General features: G+C 49.4%; 1 protein-coding gene across 1 annotated transcript in view; it reads left to right on the top strand.

The window, feature by feature from the left end:
- Positions 1 to 22,271, top strand: part of Zfp64 (zinc finger protein 64) — a 28,954-nt gene extending 6,683 nt beyond the window's left edge. The window contains exons 3-6 of the mRNA NM_001012093.1: positions 6,977 to 7,138; positions 7,801 to 7,863; positions 11,971 to 12,222; positions 20,719 to 22,271. Of these exons, the coding sequence (NP_001012093.1) occupies positions 6,977 to 7,138; positions 7,801 to 7,863; positions 11,971 to 12,222; positions 20,719 to 21,992 (1,751 nt within the window). The 3' untranslated portion in view covers positions 21,993 to 22,271. The remainder of the gene's footprint in view (positions 1 to 6,976; positions 7,139 to 7,800; positions 7,864 to 11,970; positions 12,223 to 20,718) is intronic.
- Positions 22,272 to 26,333: the final 4,062 nt, after the last annotated feature.

The following is a 26,333-nucleotide window of genomic DNA, read 5'->3' as shown; positions in this document are numbered from 1 at the left end:
GCAGGAATGGTTGCGGAGGTCCGTGAGTCGTTCAAGGTGCAGAGTCGAACGTTGCTAACCTCAAGTGACTTAGCTGCCCCTCTCCAGACAACCAAACAGGCTGAATCCTGCTTGCCTTTCTCGGCCACAGTCTCTGGACTCCACACTGACCACCCCGCCACCAGTTTGGACTTAACTGCCAGTTCCGAGATCCACTCGTAGATCAGGGTCCTTGGGGAACTTATTAGATACCAGCACCGAGGAAGCACCTCAGAAGGAATCAGGATTTCTGGGGCAGAGATTCCAACACCAGTGTGATAACTCCCCAGGGGACCCAAGTCTCTGGCACTTGACCCGAGGCCTCAAGACCATAGCTCCTGATGACTCCATGTCTGATACTGCCCTTGATGGAGCCAGGCCTTCTCTCAGGCAGCCCTATGGAAAGTGATGACTGCGCTAGCAGCCTTCCACACCTCATCTCTAACCCTCACAGCCACCCCAGAGACAGGGAAGGAAAAAGCCCCATTTCCCAGATGGAGAAACTGAGGCCAGAGCCAGCAAAATACTCTAGGGAAAGGCCGTATAAAGCCTGACAACCTTAACTCAATCCTGTGGAGGACCCACATGGTTGAAGGAGAAAACAAATTCCCACAAGCTGACCTCTGACCTCTCCATATGTGCTATAGCGCCCACATAAATAAAGACAAAGAAATTGAGATCGGGGAGGTGAGGCCTTACTCCTCACCACTCACTCTCTTCCTGTGTTTCTGCCTGAAGGTGACTCAATGATCCCAGGTGACTAGCACTATCCCCAGAATGACCCCAGCTGGTGCCTGGCCTTCCCCTCCCCACCCCACCTCATCATTCAGAGCAGCAATGGCCATAGAAAATGGGTGGCCTCTGGAAAGAGAGAGAAGATACTCTAAGGTCATAGCTATCGTATCGCCATGTCTCCCACTGGGATGTTCCTGAGAGGGATGGGAGGCACTTCAAAGAAGCCTGACTCTTGAGGCCCACGCTTGCCTTTCAAGAGGGTCGTAGGCATCGCATGAGCTGGCCTGGAAAGGCTGCACACACACTGCCCTACTCACCCCCACCCTGGGACTTTTCCACCACCACAGGGGCCTTCCCATTAGGACAGCTGTGGGACCGAAAGTGGAAGGTCACGTTAGAAAGCCCCACCAACCTGGTTTGAATCCCATGAATCAGGGAAATCCTCCGTCCCACAAATGGGCACTGTGGCCCCTTTTGATCCTGAGCATGGTGAGAGTTGAGGTGTCAGTGCGTGGTTTCAATTCCAGCTCAGACCGACTTTAGTGGCTGGAGTACTGGTCAACCCACAGCCACCACAGTTGTTCCTTCAGCTTGGTTGACTTTATGGGGTAAGCATAGAGGTGATCCCATTGACAGGAAAGGAAACTGAGGCCAGTGTCATAGTTAGGGTCACTATTGCAATGAAACACCACGACCAAAGCAACTTGGAGAGGAAAGGATTGCTTTGGCTCACACTTCCACATCACAGTTTATCCTCAAAGGAAGTCAGGACAGGAACTCAAGCAGGGCAGGAACCTGGAGGCGGGAACTGATGCAGAGGCCATGGAGGGGTGCTGCTTACTGGCTTGCTTTCCATGGCTTACTCAGCCTGCTTTCTTATAGAACAGCGATTCTCAACCCATGGGTCACGACCCCTTTGGGGATTGGACAGCATTTACAGGGATCACCTAAGACCACCAGCAAACACATATTTACATTTGCTATTCATAACGGGCAAAGTTACAGTTACGAAGTAGCAATGAAAATAATCTTATTGTCGGGGGTCACCACAACGTGAGGCCACGTATCAAAGGGTCGCAGTGTTGAGAGCCACTGTTATAGGACCTAGGATGAGCTGGGCCCTGTCGCATCATTCTGTAATTAGGGAAATGCCCAACAGGCTTGCCTATAGCCCAGTCTTAAATGGAAATATCTTCTCAGTTGAGGCTCCTTCCTCTGATGACCCTAGCTTGTCTCAAGCTGACACAAAACTTGCCAGTACAGTTGACCCCTTGTCAGCTTGACGACATCACTTTTCAGTTAGAACCTGTCGTTTACCACTCATCCCCAAGATGACACACTAATATCGATATTACGATACAAAACATAAATAACTTTAAAACTCCTGTAGTCCTTATAAATTCAAACACAACAAATGTTCCGTCCAGTCTCTTTAAAATAACCAGTTTCATTTGAAAAAAAAAAAAATCCCAAGTTGCTTTTAAAAGTTACGTCTTTCAGCTGTGGGCTCCCGTAAAAATCAAAGCTCAGTTAATAACTTTAGGAGGGAAGAACCAGTCACAATCAGAACACAGCAAAACCAAACTCCCACGGCGTCAGCTACTCGCCGTTCAGTAATCTGGGGTTCACTCACGATCTGACTCCTCCACGGGGTTCCGGGTGCTTCTCCAGTTCCGCCCTCCACATCACCCACAGCTTGTCCTCCAGGCTCCGACCGGCTCCACCCCACTGCTGCTGGTCTTGGCGGTCATCCCATGGCAACGGCATCTCCAGAACTGCTGGGGCCCTTGCAGCATCTGGGCTGCACTTTCAGCTGGAACCTCTCCTGGAGCCTCTTCAGGGAATCCAGCCCGGCCAGACAGTGCTATGCCTCAGCTGCTCTCCATGAGCCCTTTCTACCTTCAGAACAAGGACCCTCTGGTGACTCTTACACAACCAAGTCCAGCTGCCAACACAGAGTACAACCTTGGCCCTGTCTGGAGCACAACTTCCCTGTGCTGACTTTCAACAAACACGGCCCAGAAGAGTTTACCTCAATGATGCTGGCTTCTTGTTAATCACCATCGACTGGCAGCTGCTATCCCGGCAAAGCCAGCTTTCACTCTCGTGGTTCTGGTCTCTTGTTGATCACAGCTGATTCTTCAGCCCCAGCTGACCAGAGACCACAGATTCTTCACACAAATGGCCTGCTAGACTCTTTGCTTCCCTGTGAGACGTCACGAGCCTCCACCATCCGCACGGCTCTGAACAGTATCCTCCAAGTTTCCACAGAAAGCTCACCGAGCTCAACACTGATGGCTTTTCTAGGCCCAAGTTCCAAAGTTCTTTCACATTTCTCCCCAAAAACACAGTCAGGTCTGTCACAGCAGTACCCACTATCGTAGTACTGATTTATTTTGGGGTTACGGGGCTGGGGATTTAGCTCAGTGGTAGAGCGCTTGCCTAGGAAGCGCAAGGCCCTGGGTTCGGTCCCCAGCTCCGAAAAAAAGAACCAAAAAAAAAAAAGAGAGAGAGAGACAAAAAAAAAAAACACAAAAAAATCCTCAAAATGTTATTTTGGGGTTCCTAATTCTGCCATCACAAAACACCATGACCAAAGCAACTCAGGGAGTAACAGGTTTATTTGGCTTTCACTTCCACATCAATGTTCATCACAGAAGGACGACAGGACAGGAACTCAAGCAGAGGAACCTGGAGGCAGGAGCTGGTGCAGAAGTCGCGGTGTATACCCAGACGGGTGGAAGAGGTTGTTCCAAGCAGTGGCTTTCATACCCAGTAGGTGTCATTTGAATGCTTTTTAGAACCCAGATCCATGGAGACACCCGCAAATGTCTCATTCAGTAGGTCTGGGATTCAGGCTGAGAATCTGCCATGGTCATGAGTCCTAAGGGCTCCACTGCTGCCAGCTGTGACTGGTCCCCACACATGCTCCTGTGAGCTGCAACGCACAGTCCGGTGAGCCGCCCGAAGAGACTGGTCTTGACAGGGAACAGTGGCTGTCAGAACCCGACAGCTGATTTTAAGCCGTCGGACATCTCAGGACGTTTTCCCACTGAGGATGGTGGAGGCTGGGTTTGCTCACTGAAAGCCATCAGAAGTCAGGTGCCATCTGATGTGAGTCAGTGACAGTCCTGAGGGATGCTAGGAAGGTGCGGGTGGGCACTCCTGGGCGAGCCAGGGGTCAGGGTGTGCGTTTAAGAAGCGTGATAGAGGAAGAATCTGAAGTGATGCATGCTGTCATTAAACCTGATTCTTCCTCCCAGCCCCATGCTCCCAGAAATAAGACTCAGACTCAAAATACATTTACAGAGACCTTGACTATATAGCTAGGCTCTATTCTGAATAGATCATAACCAAAATAACCCAATTATTTTAACCGACATTCTGCCCCATGATACCTGTGCTCAGGCTCCCTGCGTCCCTCTCATCACCTCTTCCGTGACCCTCCTGCCTTTTCTCCCACATTTCTCCCTCCCAGATGTCCCACCTCTCTTTCCTCCCTAAGCCATTGGCAAAGGCTTTTTAACGGACAGGTGATGCATCCATCCAATACACAGGATGTTCTCTGTTCAGGTGCACGGTGGTGGGCGATTCCTGGGTGCGCAGTCTTGTTTCTCATTCGTTCATGTGCACCTGTGTGGGTTTAGACCGTGTGCACACCCCTAGAGTTACGGACGGTTGTGAGCTGCCTCGAGGTTGATGAGCACCAAACCAGGTCCCCGGCGAGAAGAGCCAGGGCTCTTAATCACGGGGCCACCTCTCCATCCGCTCTCACGATTAATTTTAAAGGGGGTTCATGTGGGCTCTATGTGGGTTACAGGTCTTTCCCCATGAGGGCAGGGAGTTTGATGCTATTTAAAGACAAAAATCAAGCCAGGGCAGCTGCCCTTCAAGAAAAGACTCAGGAGGTGGAGGAGGATGGGGGAGGAGGGGGGGAGGAGGAGGAGAAGGAGAAGGAGGAAGAGGAGGAAGAAGAGGAGGAGGAGGAGGAAACCACATGTTAAAACCAACATGTAAGAAGCTGGAGGGATGGCTCAGTGGTTAAGAGCCCTTTCTGCCCTTACAGAGGATCATAGTTCAAGTCTCAGCACCCACGTGGTGGTTCACAGCCATCTGTAATTTTCCATCCCAGGGGATCCAATGCCTTCTTCTGACCCACAAGAGTACCAGGCACATACATGATACCCAGACAGACACACGTTCAGGCAAAACACTCATATGCATAGAGTATAAATAAGTCTTCTTTGAGCATGTCCTCTGGCCTCTGCAGACACACAGGTACACACACACACACCAACCACACACACACACCACCACACCACACACACACACACTACACACACACACACAGGTACACACACCACCCACACATACACACCACCACACCACACTCAAACATACCAACCACACATACACACATACATACCACCACACATACACCACACACACAGACCACACACACACCAACCACACATTCACACCACCACACCACACTCAAACACACCAACCACACACACACTTATACACACCACCACACATACACCACACACACACACCAACCACACATACATACCACCACACATAAACCACACACACCACACACACACCACACCACACACACAACCATACATACACACCACCACACCACACACACCAAACCACATACACACATATACACACCACCACACTGCTCTGGGGTCGGGACATCTCCTTAGACCCCTCCTTGCTGTGACAGTTCCTTGGGCTTCATCGTCAGTGACCTGGGTGGGTTCTGGGGTGGAGGATTCTGCCGCCGTCTTCTCAGCTGGGTCTGTGGTTTTGGAGGGGAATGACCTGTGCTGCAGACTGCTTTGGCAGAGCGGAGCCCAGGCGGAACAGCAGGTCTGGGTTGATTTAAAAGACTGGGAGGGTGGCTGCTGCCCGCGTGAGGTCCGAGGCTTGGAGCAGGCAGAGATGGCGCTCAAGACCATCCCCTGCCGCTCTGCCTTGCCTGTTCCTGATGAACACAGATTGCATCCACTCTCATAGTGGAACTAGGCCTCCCATAGCAAGTGCGGTCTCAGTGAAGGAGACCAGACCTTTGCAAGCCCTAAACTAAGGACAGAGTTCACAAAGTGAGCACTAATATAAATATCATATAAAATATATGTTTATATTATATAAATATATAATTGTGTGTAATATGTATAATGTATTCTATAGGACATATTATATAGATAAATATTGCATACATAATATATAATTATATATATGCAAAAAATTCAAGACTACTTCTGTCTTTTTTTTATAATGATATCTTATTTCATGGTTTGGCTTGTGTTTATTTATTTATTTTTTTTGTTTCCTTTCACCTCCAAATCGCAGCAAGACTCCAGGGATGCCTTTGTCATACTCAGGAGAGGTTTGAGAGAAGTCTGAGACCCTTAGGAAAGTGCCTGATACATCCACCTACAGATAACAATGTCTGTATGAGCTCAGCTTTAAGGACATTTACTGCCAAGAGATCTGAAGCCAGGGCTTGGGAGATGGCTCAGCTCTTAAGGGTACTTGCTGCTAAATCATGAGGACAGGAGTTTGGACCCCAGCACACTCCAACTCTTAGCAATGTCCTCTGGCCTCTGCAGACACACAGGTACACACACACACACCAACCACACACACACACCACCACACCACACACACACACACTACACACACACACACAGGTACACACACCACCCACACATACACACCACCACACCACACTCAAACATACCAACCACACATACACACATACATACCACCACACATACACCACACACACAGACCACACACACACCAACCACACATTCACACCACCACACCACACTCAAACACACCAACCACACACACACTTATACACACCACCACACATACACCACACACACACACCAACCACACATACATACCACCACACATAAACCACACACACCACACACACACCACACCACACACACAACCATACATACACACCACCACACCACACACACCAAACCACATACACACATATACACACCACCATACCACACATACACACACACACACACAGGGCCAGTGCTCTTAACTGTCGAGCCATTTCTCCAGCTCAAGCACTTGATTTTCGGATGAGAAAGGAAGTTCTTCACAGAGGTTCCCTTGTGCCTCTTGGGCTGGAGTGAATTATGTCTGTCTATCTGTGGAAATTCACAAGCCCTGTGCTCTTCAGTTGCAGCTCCGGAATTCGTCTTTGAACATGGCTACCAAACTTACCTGCCCACGGAAAGCACCGACGACCAGACAGCCACCGTGATCGCTCTCCCCACCAAGACACGCACCAAAAAACCCACAGCACCCCCTGCTCAGAAGAAACTCGGCTGCTGCTATCCAGGTAAAGGGGGAGCCACCCATCGCATGTGCAGAAAAGGGGTTCTTCTTAGGACTAGTTTTAATGGTGGGGAGACTGAGGGCCAACCGCACAGACCAAGCAGACCCAGAATTCACTATCTAGCTCTGGTGGGCTCTGAACTCATGATTGTCCTGCATGGCTTCCAGGTGTCGGAATCAGAGCCAGCATGCCTGGTGTGCGTGACAATTCTTCTGTTCTTTTCTGACCGTTTATGAATGCTTTGCCTGCACACAGCCTACGCCCTGAGTGTGTCTGGTGCCCACTGCGTTAGAAGAGGGCATCAGTGCCCAGCATTAGAGTCATAGGTGGTTGGTTGTGAGCCTCTGAGTGGGTGCTGGTAACGGGACCTGGGTGCTATGGAGGAGCAGCCAGTGTTCTAACTGCCGTGCCATCTCCAGCCCCCCGTACCCTGCTTCTCCCGAGTCTTTAGTCTCCTGTAAACATCTGTCTGCCTCATTCTTTAAGTGTGAGTCCATGCGTCCCCCTGCTGGCACCGTATGGTTTTTGAGGTTGTACCAGAGCAATGCCGTCCTGTGTCGGGCACAGGGCATCGAGTCTTTCCTGTGTTGCTAGCTGTCTCCACGTGAGGGAAGTCTCTGCCACCTCGGTTCCCTCTGAACATCGCCTTCCCTTGGATTTTTCAGGTTGCCAGTTCAAGACGGCCTACGGCATGAAGGACATGGAGCGGCACCTGAAGATCCACACCGGTGAGCGGCAGGACATTAGCTAGGGTCCCCTGAACGCCCAGCCAGTGAGTGGGAACCTAGAGATGTGGGACATGAGACAAGGCCCAAGCCTCACAGAGAGCAAAGGAGCGTGGGTGCAAGGTGAATTAAGATACTGTTTGTATGTGTGATTTGGGCGGAAGCATCTCTAAGGCAATAAAAACCCAGCAGTGGGTAAGTAAGCGCTCAGCCAGAAGGCAGGGAACTGCCACGCCGCCATGTGAGAACTGATCTGCCCTGTGTAGTTCATTAGCATCAGATGCAGATGGCTTCCATGCTGGAGATGAGGTAAACGTCTGTGTCTGCAAATCACATTGAGAGAGAGAGAGAGAGAGAGAGAGAGAGAGAGAGATTTGTTTTTTTTCAATGCTGGGACCAAAGCAGAGCATGCTTTGTTCTGGTTGGTTCTATTTTATTTGTTGTTGATGTTGGTTGTTTGTTTTAGAAAAGAGCTCACTGTGTAGCTCAGGCTAGACTAGAACTCACTGTGTAGCCTAGGCTTGCTTCTGACTCTTCATACCTTGCCTCCTGGGGGTCAGGAAGAGTAGTTTCTATGCATCTGCTTTTTTTTTACCTGTGATGCAAAGGAAGGGTATAATATTTGTAGTATCAAAAGGGGAGCATAATGTGGCTTATTTTAGAACAGAAGAAAAGGCTAGAAAGATGGCTCAGCAGCCAAAGGAGCTTGCCACCAAGCCTGATGACATGAGTTAGAGCCCAGGGGCCTACATGGTAGAAGGAGAGAATTGATTTTAGAACATTGTTCTCCGACCTTTGTGACCCACCTGCTCAAGTGTGAGCGAGCGCACACACACACACACACACACACACACACGCACGCACGCACACATACATGCACACACACATACACATATACACACACATACACACATACACACACATACACATATACACACACATACACATATACACACACATACACACACACATACACATACACACAACACACGCACGCACACACACATGCACACACACATACACACATACACATATACACACACATACACACATACACCACACACACATACACACACACATATACACACACATACACACACATATACACACACATACACACACACATACACATATACACACATACACACATGCACACACACACACACATTTTTAGGGTAATCAAACTTTTAAAGGAGAGAGGCACATCAATGCATAGAAAAGGGGAAATGAAGATTGGGGTATTTTCATTTCCTTCATATAGTCTTCCTTTTTAGATCCTCAGGGGATTGCTCTCAGGGAACCCCACCCACCCTGATGTGTTTATAAAAAGATAAAGGGGGGGGGATATGTTCTGTGTAGTCAGGTCTGGGGAAGAGGGTGCCTCGGCGGCCCATGCTGAGACATCCCTTCCCCCTGAGGGACCAGCCACACGGCAGTATAGTACAGAATAGAGTTTATTCAGGGCATGGGGAGGGGAGTTAAGAGGGTAGTAGAGAGAGAGAGTAGAGAAGTAGAAGCCAGCCATGAGCATGTGGAGGGAAGTGGGGGAAGGGGATGAGGAGAGAGTGGGAGCAGGAAGGGAAGAGCAAGAGAGAGAGGAGGGGGAAGCAGCCCCTTTTATAGTGAGTCAGGCACACCTGGCTGTTGCCAGGTAACCGAGGGGCGGAGCTTAGACAAAATGCTCACACCCCCTCTCCCCAAAGATACCAGAAACTAAAGATGTTCACATCCTTAGAGAAGATGAAGCAGTGTCTGCACGGTGCCCACATTCGTCCTCCCAGACACCTCACAACTCTGCAGACGGCTGACCCTTCCCGCCAGAATGCCAACCCCACACAGAGAGCCCCTGCTCGGTCCTCTCTGTACGGTTATCGCTTATGCTTCAAATATCATCCGACCCGCAGCCGGTCGGATGCACAGAGGCAGGCCCTGTAGGTACAGAGACCAGCTTTCGAGTTGTCACGGGCTCCAGATATTTTGCATAGAGAGAGAATTTCCGATGGGCAACTTTAGAGGAAGTCTGAGAGGTACCTGGTCACGTGACACGGGGTGTAAATTTGAAGGGGAAGTGCGCAGAAGTGAGGGATGACGGGTCCCCTCGTGTTTCGTCGGCTGTGGCCCATGAATGGCAGCGGGGTCACCACTCCTGTCCGCTAGACCTCACCCCGTCAGGTCACGTGGATTCGTGCTAATTACTCAAATATTAACTTCCGTAAGCAAGCAGTCACTCTCCCCCTATGGGCCCATTAAGTAAAGTATACTCATTGCTCATGACAGTTGGGGAAACTAGATTAGAATATAAATGAAGATATATATATATATCTTCATTTATTGATGTTGTGAGACATCCAACCAATGTCATAGAAGGGAGGGGGGGAGGGAGGGAGGGAGGGAGGGAGGGAGGGAGGAAGGAAAGAAAGAAGGAAAGCTGATTTGTTTGGGCTCATGGCTTGGGGATACAGCCCATGGCGGCAGGAGGCAGGGCTGCGGTCACATGGCAACCACAGTCAGGAAGCAGAGAGCAGTGGATGCTGTGCTCAGCCGGATTTCTTCCTGTTTATTTAGGTGAGGACCCCAGCCCCTCAGATGGTGCCATGCTTAGTCAGGGTTCCTCTCAGTTAAACTGCTCTATACATGACAGCCTCAGGGGTGTGCCTGCTAGTTTCTCCTAAGTCGACCGTAAAGGTGAACCCTCGCACGGTACAACAACCTTAGATTTCGTCTATACATCTGAGGACACCGCTGCACAGCGGGACCGTTGGCCCGAGGGTGCCCCTACCGGCCACTTGAAGGAGGGTCAATTATTACCCACGGGTTGGTGGCAGGGAGGCACCCAAGTGGTTCCTCACCAGCAGAGCCACTGAAAACCAGTCAGCAGGACCAGCAGGGAATCCTCGCTGGGCAAAAAGACAAGGCCATAGGCACAGGGAACACCAGGCAGCTGGTAGTGCTGAGAGACGACCCAGCCGGGAATCTGTAATCTGACTGCTAACAATTTCAGTAAAATGATTTTATTTTGTGATGTTGAGGGTCAAACCTACAAGTGCTCTACCCACTGAGTTATAACCCCAGCTCATAAAATTATGTATTCTTGGTTTTTTTTGTTTAGTTTGGTTGGCTGTGATAGGGTTTCTCCGCAGCTCTGGCTGTCCTGGAACTTGCTGTGTACAAGACCAGGCTGGTTTGCAACTCAGAGATCTGTCTGCCTCTGCCAGATATATTCTTTAAAGAAAAATAAAAATAAAAAAAAAAAAAAGAATTACACTGTAGTCGTCTTCAGACACACCAGAAGAGGGCATCAGATCCCATTGCAGATGGTTGTGAGCCACCATGTGGTTGTTGGGAATTGAACTCACGACCTCAGGAAGAGCAGTCGGTGCTCTTAACCGCTGAGCCACCTCTCCACCAGCTAGTCCTAACTTTATAAAGAATATGAAACAAAACAATCTTCAGACAGGACATTGAAAGAGTGAAGTGTCTAAATGGATGTGAGGGGCTGGGGGCGTGGCTCGGGGCGTGGCTCGGGCTGTACATCGCCAGGGCTACATGGTGAGATCCTGTCTTTCTGAAAAAGGAAAAAAAAAATCAAAATTAATTAGATTATAGAAGTTGAGATTGGTTGACAGAACATTTACACCAGACACTCTAAGGTTTAGGGAACATGGAGTATTGGCGGCAGAAATAACATCCAAGCCAGAAAGTGAGCAGAAAGGCTGCGACGTTCTTATTCTAAAGGCTGGGGTGGTGAGGCACGCCTCTAACCAGCACTCCGGAATTGGAGGCGGGGAAGTTAAGGCCAGCCTGGGTTACATAGCAAGTTTGAGGCCAGCCTGAGCTACAGGATCCGTCTGGAAACAACAAAATATTTTTGTTTATTTATTTAGTTGCTGTGTTCTTTTAATTAATAAGGAATTCCCATTCGTCTTAGAAGAAAAGAGTTTGAAAATTCTAATAAGCAATGCAGCTTAGCCACCACCCTGTCCCGTGCCCATGAGGTTTCTAAACAACCCCTGGGGGCTGCAGATTAGTCCTCTTCTAAGGCGCTGGGAAGCAAATGTTAACCTCTCAATCTTGTTTCCCTCGCCGCGGCTCGCGCGCGCGCACCCAAAGGTGACAAACCCCACAAGTGCGAGGTGTGCGGGAAGTGCTTCAGCCGGAAGGACAAGCTGAAGACGCACATGCGCTGCCACACGGGCGTCAAGCCCTACAAGTGCAAGACGTGCGACTACGCGGCGGCCGACAGCAGCAGCCTCAACAAACACCTGCGCATCCACTCGGATGAGCGACCCTTCAAGTGCCAGATCTGTCCCTACGCCAGCCGCAACTCCAGCCAGCTCACCGTGCACCTGCGCTCGCACACAGGTAAGCAGGCTGCGCCTCCCGCGGGCACCCGCAGCGGCAGAGGGGGAGGAGCTGGGGCTGTGGCCTGGTGGGTAGAGCTCTTACCCAGCATGCACAGGGCCGCATCCTCAGCACCACTTCAAAAGGCACACAACTGTAAAGGTAACACTGGCGAGGTGGAGGCAAGAGGATGGGGAGTTTTAGACCAATCTGGGCTGTGCAAGTACCTAATCTCATTTTTAAAAAAAATATTTTTAAAGCTATTTTTAAAAATATAAATTTTATAATATAATATAAATATAAAAATATCTTTAAAATATAAATTATTATTTTTAATTCATGGCCTGGACGTGTGATAAGCCCTGGATGCCATCCCCAGTGCCACATAAACCAGGTGTGATCTACATCGAGGTAGAGGCAGGGGGGCTGGAGAGATGGCTCAGTGGTTAAGAGCACAGACTGCTCTTCCAGAGGTCCTGAGTTCAAATCCTAGCAACTACATGGTGGCTCACAACCATCTGTAATGGGATCCAATGCTCCCTTCCGGTGTGTCTGAGACAGATACAGTATATATAATATAAAATTGATCTTTAAAAAAAAAAGAGGGGCTGGAGAGATGGCTCAGTGGTTAAGAGCACCCGACTGCTCTTCCAAAGGTCCTGAGTTCAATTCCCAGCAACCACATGGTGGCTCACAACCATCTGTAAAGAGATCCGATGCCCTCTTCTGGTGTATCTGAAGACAGCTACAGTGTACTTATATAATAAACGAATAAATCTTTAAAAAAAAATAAAAAATAAAAAATAAAGAGGTAGAGGCAGGAGGAGCATCCTCAGCCGCTTACCAAATTCAAGGCTAACCTGGGTTGTAGGAAACCCTGTCTCTAAAAACTACATTTTTAAAAACCACTCTGTTATTGTTATTGTTGTTGTTGTTGCCGACATTTTAAATCAGAGGTTGGGGATGTGGCCCCGTTGGTGGAATTCCTACCTAGCATGTGTGAAGCCCCAAGTTCAGTCCCCAGCATGTTACCTCCGTACTCAGAGGAGAGGCGGAGGCAGAGGATCAGGAGTTCAAGGTCTTCCTTAGCTGCATACAGAGGGCAAAGTCAGCCCGGGCTCCCTGAGACCCTGTCTCAAAGAAACAATTTTAAAGGAGCTGAGGCGGTCGCTCTTCCTCTTTGACCTCACTGCCCCGGGAACGCTGGAGCAGTTGTCAGGTTGATAGGTTTCTGTGTGTTTTTATGTAACTGTAAAAACTGTGGGGTTGAGGGACTGTAGTCCGGTGAAATAGATACAAACAATGTGCTCTTATTAATCGTCTGCATTACAGTTCGGTAATTTTTAGATGATGCCCGGCCACATTCAGTATAGTGTGTATGTATGTATGTGTGTGTATATATATATATATATATATATATATATATATATATATATATATATGTATGTATGTATGTATGTATGTATACTCACAGCCCAGCCGGCAGAGCCAGAGGCTCAGATTATTATATAGCGTTTCTTTTGGCTTATGTATCAGTAAGCTAATGATACAGCGGTGCCTCGTAACAACCATGTCTGGACATTAATCACATGCCTGAGGTCAGCAGGGGCTACTACTGACCTTGGCTCAGATCAGCCCCGCACGTGAGAAGGCTGGGCATCTGCCGACCCCTGCTGGGGAGCAGCTGAATTGCAGGTTTGGCAGCTGTGTGCTGGCCTTAGCTCAGGTGAGCAGGCTGTGCTCCATTTGTCCCTGATCCTCCTCTCAGGCCTGTGGCTGGCCCAGGCTTGGCTTCATCATGATCACCACACCAGCAAGCAAGCCCAGTGTGGAAGGCCAAGGAAGCCTCTGATGGCATGGCGTTCACAAGCAGCACATGGGCAGCCAGAGTGAGTCACGGGTGTCAGGGATGGAACGGAGCTCAGCCATGGGGAAGGCCACCACCAGGGTCCATGGCCAAGGCCAGGGACGTGAGAGGGGTGGAGCCATTCATGCTTTCAGCAGTCACAGTCCACCGTTGTCCACACCATCAGGTTCAGCTCTGACATTCACACACCATCTCCATGGCCCCCTAAATCTCAGGCAGCCACAGGATCAGGCCAAGGGATGGGGATTGGCTGAGCTCCTCGAGTCTCGTTCTGATATGCTCTGTCACCTGAGCCCTGGCACTGACGGAAATCGGATGAGAGCTCTGCTATGACTGCTTCCCAGACACCTGAAATCTCGTGGCGTATCCACACCCCCGCCAGGGGTTCTGGGGGGTGGTCTAGCTCTGGCTCATAGCTCCTCCCACTTGGGACTTGCCTTCCGGTTACATTCCTTAGGAGGGATCAGTCTCTTCCTGCTTGCTGCCTGCGGAAGGGGGTGCGCTGAGGGACATGCATACAGGGGGCCAGAGACAGGCCTTTTTCCGGTTTTGTCTTAGCGTAGGCTTGTGTCCCTTTGCTACCGGAGCCGTCTTTAAACTTTTGAGTTTCCTGAGCTGGTAATAGCAGCACTCAGGAAGCAGAGGCAGGCGCTTCTCTGAGTTTGAGGCCAGCCTGGTCTAATGAGCAAGTGTCGGGACAGCCTGTGCTACAGAGAGAAACCCTGTCATGAAGAAAGAAAGGAAAGAAAAAAAACCACTTTGAGTTTCCTGTATATTTGTATGATTTAAGACTAGAAGGGGTATCTTTCTTCTTTCTAGACTCAGTTGTTGACATTTCCTCTAACAGCGTCCTCCTCCTAGCGCCGGCTCAATTCTTTTGGAGATTTGGCCAGAATCTTACAATTCCCCTTTCTTATGTGGCCTTCATCAGAGGACATGATCTTGGCTCCCATGCTTTTGTCTTACTTTAAAAAGCTAGTTAGAGGACCTGGAGAGATGGCTCAGAGGTTGAGAGCGCTGGCTGCTCTTGCAGAAGTCCTGAGTTCGATTCCAGCATCTACACGGAGACTTACAACCATCTCTGACAATACCCTCTTGTGGTGTGCGTACATGCAGACAAAACACCTATATAGAGAAAATATAGGTAAAATACATACCTAAATAAGTCTTTTTTTAAAAGGAAGCTAGTTAAAGGAGCTGGAGAGATGGCCCAGTGGTTACGGGTAATCGCTGTTCTTCCAGAGGTCCAAGGTCCAGAACCCCCAGCTTACACAAGCCACCTGTGACTGTAGCTTTGAGGGATCCAGAGCCCTGAGCTCCACGGGCTGGTATGTACACACGCGTGCACACTTGTGTAAAAACTTGTTTCGTTTTGTTTGGAAACAAGGTCTCACCGTGCAAATCCACCGGTCTCTGCCTCCCAAGTTCTGGGACCAAAGGTGTTGGCACCACGCCGGACTAAAGTAAATTTTTAAAGGGCCAGTAGGAGATTTTCACAGATGCTGGCTGGAGATGGACGGACTATGTCTAGAAAACCGTTCTGTTTCCTCCAAACTGGAACAGGAAGATTAAGAGTCCAGCGCTGGGGCTAAGGAGATGGCTCGCTAGCTAAAGAACTTGCTGTGCTGTGGACAAGGATGGAGGCCTGACTATAACTGCAGCACTTGGGAGGAGGGGTTGGGAGATCCCTGGGGCAGTTTGACTAACCACATGGATAAGCGTCAAGCTCATGGAGAGACTCTGCTTCAGTAAATAAATCAGGAGACTAACAGAGGAAGACATCGACCTCTGGCCTCTCCTCTCTTCTCTTCTCTCTCTCTCTCTCTCTCTCTCTCTCTCTCTCTCTCTCACACACACACACACACACACACACACACACACACAAGAGAAATAAAATATATGATATATGCAAAGGAGGATGAAAACAGAGATCAGAGTTAACCATGGCTACACAGTAGTACCCAATCTCACACAACACCATCAAGGGTCCATTTTGGCTTACCTGGTTGAAGTCATTTCTCTTAGTGGCATCTTTAGATGCCAGAAAGGTGTCTCTCCTAACCGGTGAAATGTGTGCCAGGTGTGTCATCCTCGTGAAATGTTCGTTTTGTTTTCTCTCCGCATGTGACACTTGTACAACTTTAAGTTGGCAGTACTGTGTTTCAGCCACGGGTCCGTCTGATGCTTTATTCCGGGCCACTGGTCATCCTAGCAGAAAGTTGTGAAAGATCTGTCGGTTTAAACGCACCCAGCAACGTTTCTTAAACCCTGCTCCAGGGTGCCAGAGGTGGGGGGGTGTAGTCACTGGCTACTGAAGAGCTTTGACACCTCATTTAAGAAATACATTCAGGGCTAGGAGGTGGTGGCGCACACCTTTAGTCCCAGCACTTGGGAGGCAGAGGCAGGAGGATCTCTGTGAGAACAACCTGGTCTACACAGAGAAACCCTGTCCAAAAAAAGAACCCAAACAAACAAAAGCAAAGAAAAAATAAAAACATTTAGAGCTAGAGAGATGGCTCAGTGGGTGAAAACGCTCACTCGCTTCTTGATAACATGAGTTCAGTCCTCAGGACCTGCGTGGTAAAAAGAGAGACTGGCTCCCAGAACTCGTCCTCTGAGACACACACACACACACACACACACACACACACACACACACACACACACACTAAATCAATTAGTAAATAAACAATAATTATAAACAATTAGAAGGGGTTGGGGATTTAGCTCAGTGGTAGAGCGCTTGCCTAGGAAGCGCAAGGCCCTGGGTTCGGTCCCCAGCTCCGGGAAAAAAACAAAAAACAAAAACAATTAGAAGAAAGACAGCTGTTTACAGGGTCAGAGTGATGGCTCTTAGGGGCACTGTCCATGCAGAGGCCCCGAGGTTTGAGCCGCAACATGCACATGACAGCATGCATATGATGTCCCTCCACCATGTAACTCCAGGCCTGGGGATCTGTGAGCACAGCACACGTGTGCCGCACAAACATGCATTCGTGCAAAACACAAAATAGTCAAAGTAATTTTAAAAAATGTTGGAAGTAAAAAATGGTAGCGGGGCACAGAAGTGTGTGCCTGTAATCTCAGCACTTGGGGGCATGGAAACAAGAGTTCATGGTCACCTTCAGCTACATAGGGAGTTAGAGGCTAGCCTGGGCTACAAGAGATCTTGTCTCAAAAAACAAAAACAAAACAAAACAAAAAAACCAACTTTAGAAATCGATGTTAAACTCTTCAACCTGGCTGTGAGATTTGATTATCAGTTGCCCCCCGCCCCGGGTTTTTGTCCCTAGTGGAATTGATAAAAAGAAGAAAAGGAGAAAAGGAAATGTTTGTCCTTCTAGTTTGAGCACATGGTGTGAACTTGTCCGCCCAAGGATCTCAGGGTTTCAAAGCAATCGTTGCAGGTTTGTGAAAACCTGTCTGGAAGAATCCGTAGTTCCGAGACCCGCCGCTAGGTGGCGGCTTACTCACCGCCGAGGAACACGTTGGCAGCTACGATCCTTTCACTGGTTTTGTTTTTAATCCTCGACTCGGTGTAATCGGTTTCTTCTGGATTCCTATTGCTTTATTTTAGCTTGTTTGTGCTATTTTATCTTCCTGAAGAAGGGTTCTGTGAGTTTTGCCAAACTTTCAAAAGGGGTCGCGGGGGATGGGGGGGGCACGAGGACCTGAGTTCGATTCCCAGAACTCACATAAAAAGCTGGGCCTAGCGACAGACAGTGAGGGCAGAGTCAGGAGGATTCCAAAGGCTCACTGTTGGTCAGCCTAGCCTACTTGGTGCGCCCCCGCCCAGGCCAGTGGAAAAACCCTATCTCAAAAAACACCAAGTAGGGGTTGGGGATTTAGCTCAGTGGTAGAGCGTTTGCCTAGCAAGTGCAAGACCCTGGGTTCGGTCCCCAGCTCCGAAAAAAAGAAAAAACACCAAGTAGGGCCTGCAGGTGGCGACACGCGCCTTTAGTCCCAGCACTCCGGAGGCAGAGGAAGGTACATCTCGAATTCAATGTGAGCCGGATTACACAAAGAAACGTTACCTCTGAAAGAAAAACACACAGGCACACAAAGTAGCCGGCTCCTGGGCAACAGGACTGACCTTCGGGCCGCCACATACACCTGCACACCTACATTTTTATTGATTAAAAAGACTACTTAGGAAATACATTGAGCTGGAAGGGCCAGAGAGCTGCAGACACAGCAATTCATCTATGCATGGTTGATGTTCGTTTTCTCCCAGTTTCCGTGTGAACATTATAACCCAAGGCAATTTGAGGGAAGGAAGGGCTTATCCATTCGTCCCAGGTCGCTGAGGAAAGTTGGGGCAGGAACCAAAGCAGAGACCACTAGGGCTGTGACTGGCTGGCAATGTCTCTCCTGGCTTTTTTATACTGCTCAGACCCACCGGTCTAGGGATGGTGATGGTGACAGGGCTGGCCCTCCTGCATTAATCCTCACAGGCATGGCCACACCAGTCTGATGGAGGCAGGTCTTCAGGTGAGGGTCCCGGGTGTCTCTGGGTTATGTCAAGTTGACGGTTAAAAAGTAAGCAAGAGGGGGTTGGGGATTTAGCTCAGTGGTAGAGCGCTTGCCTAGGAAGCGCAAGGCCCTGGGTTCGGTCCCCAGCTCCGAAAAAAAGAACCAAAAAAAAAAAAAAAAAAGTAAGCAAGAAAATGGCCGGGTTTAAACAACTGTGCTGCCCAGCCTGGGTGAGCCCTGGCTTTAGCCTTCGGCACAGGCCCTGACCCCACAAGCTTTATTTATGAAACCAGCAGTGGCCAGGATTTGGGCCACGGGCTGGTGCTTCCTTAGCTTGCCTGAGGTTAGTGGCATTCAACAATGTAAATATCGTTTCGTTCCGGCATCTCGGTCTTCTGAAATTGAGTTATATCGATCCCTGCGGCCTCTGGCTGAGTGCGTTAGGCAGCTCAGGGCAACATTGGCCTTTTACCCAGGACTGAAGCATGATCGTGGTCTCAGAAGCTGCAGAGTGAGTGTGGGCTACAAACCCATGGCCTGGCTTGGAACCAAGCCCTCCTACACGCTGCTAGGTGACCGTGAACGTGTTATGTGTGCGGTCTCAGGACCTGAGTCATCTCTAGAGTACTGCTCAGAGGACGTTGCCAGCAGGGACAAGACCACCCTGTATCCTGCTTGGCACAGCTCATACCATCCCAGAACCAACCTAAGACCCTAACTGGCTATTAACTCACTTGCCTAAACAATCCACACAGTCCGAGGGAAATGCCTCAGCTGGTGAGATCCTTGACTCCACGTAAAAATGTCAGCCGTGGGGACATAGCTGTGATACCATTGCTGGGTTAGCAGAGACAGGCGGATCCCCGGGGCTCAGCGGCCAGCCAGGCCCAGTTAGTGACTCCAGACCACTGAGAGACCCTGCCTCAAGGGAGGGGACAGCATTCCTAAGGGTGGCCCCTGAGGCTGTCCTTAGACACACACACACACACACACACACACACACACACACGTGCTGCGTAGACCCAGAAGTGCACACATAAGCGCACTGCGCAGGAGAAAGCCCTTGCTTGATGATCGCTGCCTTCAGTAATTCGGACCTGGCACGGGTTGAGTGAATAATTTGGGATATCACATCCACTCGGATGTTCGCAATTTCACTCTCCCTTCCCGTTCTTCAACAAACACAAATTCAAAAATCCCCAAGCTGAGCAGCTGGATTCTGTGGCTTCTCCCCAAGTAGAGAACACAGCTGGCAGTAAATGAAAAGTAAATCTTGTGCAATAAACACGTCTCTATTAATAAAAATCTGCAAGAATTATCCTTGGGTGTAGCCATCGTGGGGAGCGTGGAGGGGAACATCATGATTGCAGCTGGCACTGACCTGTTGGAAATGTGTTACTAAGTCTCAGTTCAATCAGAACTCAGAAGGATAAAGTTACCCAACTGTCAGCCCCCAGCTAGCAAACCGTCTGTCTTTTTTTTTTTTTTTTTTTCCTTTTCTTTTTTTTTCCGGAGCTGGGGACCAAACCCAGGGCCTTGCGCTTGCTAGACAAGTGCTCTACCACTGAGCTAAATCCCCAACCCCGCAAACTGTCTGTCTTAACTAGACTATGAGAAGGGGCTGGAGAGGTTGCTCAGTGGTTAGGGCCTGGGTTCAATTCCTAACACATACAGCAGGCAGCTCGAAGGAGATCCAGACTCTCTTCTGACCCCTAAGGAAAATTAGAAATGTGGTCATTTTTTAAAAACAACTCTAAGGAAGCCAACGTGTCTTTAATCCCAGCACTAGGGATGTGAGGCAGGCAGATCTCTATAAGTTAGGAGCCAACCTGGTGGTCTACAGAGTGAGTTCCAGGACTGCATAGATCCTGTCCCCCCCCCCCAAAAAAAAAAGTTACACAGAGTAGATTTGTACATCCTACCTACGACATTTAAATGGCTCTTTTCAAAAATCCCTTTCTTTTCCTTCTGGGTTTTCTAGGGGCGGGGGTGTGCCGGCACTTGGTGATGGCTCAGGTTTGGGGACTGAAGAGAATCCCAAGGGCTGCTGGGAGCTGCAGCGAGGAAGGGGCCACCTTCCAGCCTTGGTATAAGCCATTTTCTGGTGTGCGCTTTGGGGGGATCCTCTGTGGTTGTTAACCTGCCTGTTCTTATGGAAACTCACCTTGTGTTGACAGGGGACGCCCCCTTCCAGTGCTGGCTCTGTAGTGCCAAGTTCAAAATCAGCTCGGACTTGAAAAGGCACATGCGCGTGCACTCGGGGGAGAAGCCTTTCAAGTGCGATTTCTGCAATGTCCGCTGTACCATGAAGGGGAACCTCAAGTCGCACATCCGCATCAAGCACAGTGGGAATAACTTCAAGTGTCCGCACTGCGACTTCCTGGGTGACAGCAAATCCACCCTGCGGAAACACAGCCGCCTGCACCAGTCCGAGCACCCGGAGAAGTGCGCGGAGTGCAGCTACTCGTGTTCCAGCAAGGCGGCGCTGCGCGTGCACGAGCGCATCCACTGCACCGAGCGCCCGTTCAAGTGCAGCTACTGCAGCTTCGATACCAAGCAACCCAGCAACCTGAGCAAGCACATGAAGAAGTTCCACGCAGACACGCTCAAGAATGAGGCTCCGGAGAGGAAGGACAGCGGCAGGCAGAGCAGCCGGCAGGTGGCCAAGCTGGATGCCAAGAAGACGTTCCACTGTGACATCTGTGACGCCTCGTTCATGCGGGAGGACTCGCTCCGCAGCCACAAAAGGCAGCACAGTGAGTACCACAGTAAGAACTCGGACGTGACAGTAGTACAGCTTCACCTTGAGCCCAGCAAGCAGCCGGCTGCGCCCCTCACCGTAGAGCATCTCCAGGTCCCCCTCCAGTCCAGCCAGGTGTCCCAGTTCAACGAGGGGAGTGTCAAGATCATCGTGGGGCATCAGGTGCCTCAGACGAACGCCATCGTCCAAGCGGCTGCAGCTGCCGTCAACATTGTGCCCCCCGCCCTGGTAGCCCAGACCCCAGAGGAGATCCCGGGGAATGGCCGGCTACAGATCCTTCGCCAGGTTAGTCTCATCGCTCCCCCTCAGTCCTCCGGGTGTCCCAGCGAAGCAGCTGCCCTGAGTCAGCCGACTGTCCTACTGACCACCCATGATCAGACGGCGGGGGCTGCCCTGCAGCAGGCCCTGATCCCCACCTCCCCGACTGAGACCCAGGAAGGCACCGGAAACCCGACGTTCATTGCCAGTTCTGGCATCACGTGCACGGACTTCGAAGGCCTTAACGCTCTGATTCAGGACGGAACTACGGAAGTGACTGTGGTGAGCGACGGGGACCAGAGCATCGCAGTGGCCACCACGGCACCCTCCATATTCTCTTCCCAACAGGAGCTGCCTAAGCAGACTTACTCCATCATCCACGGGGCGGCGCACCCTGCCCTGCTCTGCCCAGCTGATTCCATACCGGATTAGTATGGAGGGAGGGTGAAGGACAAGAGAAACTACAAGAGAAGTACTGTAAGAGGCCCCGGTCCCTCACAATAAATTGTATTTTATACAGTTTATGTAATTTTTTTAACAGGGTAACAAGGTGGAGACCATCCTCCTTCAAGCTCTTGTGTCTTAATGGTTACCAAGGCTGACTCCAGTAAGGATTCAGCAGGGACTGGATATGTTTGTTTGTTTTTCCATGTTTCGGATTTAATTTTTTTCAACTGGAATAAAGGTGTTTGGTTTGGGTTTTCCACCGTATTCAGTTTGTACAGTATAGTTCGTATGTACTTTTTTTTAGCTTCTTGGGCACCCCTTTCCAGAATTACACACACACACACACACACACACACACACAGACACGTGTCTGTGTGTGTATGTCTGTGTGTGTGTGACTGGATGTGTGAGAGAGATTGTGTGTGTCTCTGTATGTGTGTGAGAGAGAAACTATGTGTGTATGTGTGCCTGTCTGTGACTGTGTGTGTTTGTGACTGTGTGTGAACGAGACTGTGTGTGTGTGAGAGAGAGAGAGAAAGACTATGTGTGTGTGAGAGAGAGACTGTTTGTATGCATGACTGTGTGTGTTTGTGACTGTGTGTGAACAAGACTGTGAGAGACTGTGTGTGAGAGAGAGACTACGTGTGCAACTATGTGTGAGAGACTGTGTGTGTGAGAGAGACTGTATGTGTGACTGTGTGTGTTTGTGACTGTGTGTGTACGAGACTGTGAGAGAGAGACTGTGTGTGAGAGAGAGACTGTGTATGTGTGAGAGAGACTGTGTGTGTGAGAGAGACTATGTGTGTGTGAGAGACACTGTGTATGTGTGTGTGAGAGAGACTGTGTATGTGTGTTGCTGTGTGTGAGAGAGAAACTCTGTGTGTATGTATGTGAATGTGTGTGTATGTCTGTCTGACTGTCTGTCTGTGTGGAGAACTTGTGTCCCTACATAGATCCCTACTATAATGGACCATTTTCTGTTGAGTGCTGGGGGTGAGGAGTCCAAAGGACAGTGCCCTAACACCTGGTTAAGTTACACCGAATAGTGTACCTAGTGACAACTTGTTGCAGCTCAGAATGTGATTAGAGAGGGTGAAGGATGGATTCCATTTGTTTTTCATTATGTGCATGTGTCTGTGTGTGCGCGCGTGTGTGCACATCAGTGCAGGGGCTCACAGAGGCCAGAGAGGGTGTCAGATCCTCCTGGAGCTGAAGTTACCAGTGATTCTGAGCTGGCTTGGGTGCTGGGACACAAACCCGGGGCGCCTGCACGAGCAGCGCAGGAACCCGAGCAGCGCGGGAACTGTTAACTGATGAACCACCTCTCCGGCTCTGTGCTTTGTTACAGAATCAGAGGGAACTTGAACAGAAGGGGCTTGGGCTCCTCTCAGAAACACCTCCCTCCTTCACGGATATCTAAAGCCACCCAAACTGCTGTGTCTTTATTTTTGTTTTTGAGACAAAGTCTCGCTCTGTAGGCCAAGAGGATTCGCCTTCTGCCTGCTGGGCTTACGCGTTTACGAGCCCGAGTGCCGCGCCCCACATCTGGCTCCCGCCCACTTGAAACTTCGGACTTGAGGGTCCTGACGTTTCTGCTTGAATTTAATGGGATGTAGGATCCTAATAAGACTTGACAGGGCTTTCTCAGACATGGTTTCTTAAATGTCTATTTCTGCTCAAGCTAAGGTCTGAATAAGACCTTGCTCAAAAGCGAAAGGAGAAATTCTAACCCGTCCCTTTTGAATTGGTCATTAGGTGGCGCCAAAGAGCAAGCCAGAAAGCCCAAGAATGTGAAACAAAAGTCTAGGAATATCTTTCCGGTTTCCAGTGTCTGCCAGGATTGACAGACGAATGTCTTAGAATGTTGTGGGACCGCTTCATCGTGTCTTGGGCACAACCGCCTACCCTCATTCTTCAATAACATGAATTAATTTAATGAAAGTGGTCATGTAAGCATCTCACTCTTATATGAAGAGATGATTTCTGCTTTGGGTAATAAACTGTAATAAACTGGGCTGAATCGAAACAATAGTTAAAAACCCTGAGGTTGTAGGCTCAGTCAGCAAGAGTGCGTGCCTAATGTGCAGGAAGCCCTGAGTTCCATCAGCCACACCCCCAACCCCATGGTGCACGCTTGTAAAATCCCAGCAGTCTGGGATTAAAGGCAGGAGGATCCGAAGTTCAAGGTTAACCTCAACTCTGTAGCAAGTTGAAGGCCAAACGGGGTTACACAAGGGGGAGGAGGTAGGGTTCAGGGGTCAAGCTGAGGTCTTTGGGAAATGCAAATTTCAAGTCCCTGGAGAACCCCGCCTTCTGAGTCTGTCTCTGACCTCTGGTTTCTTGGACCTTGTATCTTATTCTTACTACATTACTGTCTCCGCTGTCTGCCAGATATTCTCTATTTTCATGTGAGCAGGAATAGTGACTCGCTCACTCCAACTTGGGTAAAATACAGAAAGTCCCACAGCATACAAGGTTTGGAATCTGTTTGCTTACTTGGACCTCTCAAAGCTTCCCTCACCGCCACACCTGTGGACTTCTATGGCTTGCCCTTCCCCTGCCGGTCCAGCCTCATTGCTGTTTCTGTCTGAGGGAGTCGTTTGGAGGAACTGCAGTCTGGGGGCTAGAGCTGTGTTCCCTGGTTTTTAAGTAGCTCAAATTTAGGAAGGCACATTTTGTTTCTGCTCTCTAATGTTAATGGTTTGGGTCTGAGAATGTGACCCGGAGAACATGTGGGGTTTGTAATTATTTATTTTGTGTGTATGTAGGTGGGGTGCCATGGCCATTATATAGACCAGGCTAGCCTCAAACTCACATGCTCTACCCGCCTCTGTCTCCTGAGTGCTGGGATTAAAGGTGTGTGCACCACCACTTCCGGCTTTATTCATTTTTACTTTATATGTGTTTTGCCTGCATGCACAGCTGTGCGCCATGTGCATGCAGTACCTGTGCAGACCAGAAGAGGGCGCTGCATCACCTGGAACTGGAGTTATTGATGGCTGTGAGCCCCCCCATGTGGTGTTGGGAACTAAATTAGGGTCCTCTGCAAAAGCACTAAGCACACTCAGCCACTGAACCACCTCTCCGGCCCCCAAATCTGTCTTCCATACCAAAGTGTTTCCAAAGTATTTTCCGGCACAGTGTATATGCCCACTAAAATCAATATAATTCGCAATTATTTTTCTATTTCAGTCACGGAAAGTATTATAGTGTAGGAAGAGAAGAGGTTGGTTACCCACGGTCAGAATGGTAACTAATTCCTGAGTTAAGTACTGTTCGTTGCTCCCTTACACACATTTTCTCTTAACTGATTTATTTTTATGTTGTGTTTGTTTTGCCTGTGTATATTTGTATACCGCGTGCATGCAGTACCCATGGGGGCCAGAAGAGGGCATCAGATCCCCTGAGACTGGAGTTATAAGTGATTGCAAGCCGCCGTTTGGGTGCGGGGAGCTCCACCCAGGTCCTCCAAAAGAGAAACCGGAGCTCTTAACTTCTGAGCCACCTCTCCAGCCAGACGCATTTCCTCTTAATATCTGGAGAAAACAGTTTACAGCTTTGGAGCCTGGGGCTCATGGAGGTTAAGAGAGAGCAGAGCCATAGCTCAGTGGTAGAGTCCTTGCCTAGAATGTACAAGGTCCTGGGTTCAACCCCCACCAGCATCAAATACACGCGCACACACACACACACACACACACACACACACACACACACACTCATGCATGCAAGTAAAGTGTATGTCAAATCAGCCCTGACCCACAATGAGCCTCTGTAAGTATCAACTCTTTTCATCCCAGTAGGCATGACCACTCTGCCATTGCTATCCGTCCTGTTCCCTCAGGCCAAGGGTGATTAGGTCACCTTCCCAAACCTGTCGAGAGCCTACGAGATATTTCTAGGGTTCAGCAGGAGATGAGAGGGCGCCTTAGTCTGTTTAGGAGTTTATCACCAATTGCCATAGATGGGGTGCTTACAGACAACAGAAAGGCGTCTCTTGTCATCCTGACAACCAGGAAGTCGGAGGCTGAAGCACCAGATGCGGACGTCAGCATCCGAGCAAGAATCGTTTTCTCACAGAGATCTTCCAGCTTCATCCTCACCTGGTATTTCTGAAGTCTTTCATTTATTTATTTTTAAATGCTATTTTTATTTGTTCCTTGGAAATTCCACGCACATTTAAAATGTGCCCTAAATATACCCACCACCACCCCCACAGAGTTTCCTATAAAGGAATCTACCCAGTTGGGGCCCACCCTGGTAACATAAACATTTCCTTCTCAACATATGATTTTGAAGGAAAACAGACATTTAGATCAAGACAGATGA

Source organism: Rattus norvegicus, chromosome 3 (assembly GCF_036323735.1).
Source record: "Rattus norvegicus strain BN/NHsdMcwi chromosome 3, GRCr8, whole genome shotgun sequence".
NCBI lineage: Eukaryota > Metazoa > Chordata > Mammalia > Rodentia > Muridae > Rattus > Rattus norvegicus.
This window is presented reverse-complemented; position numbering and strand designations above follow the sequence as displayed.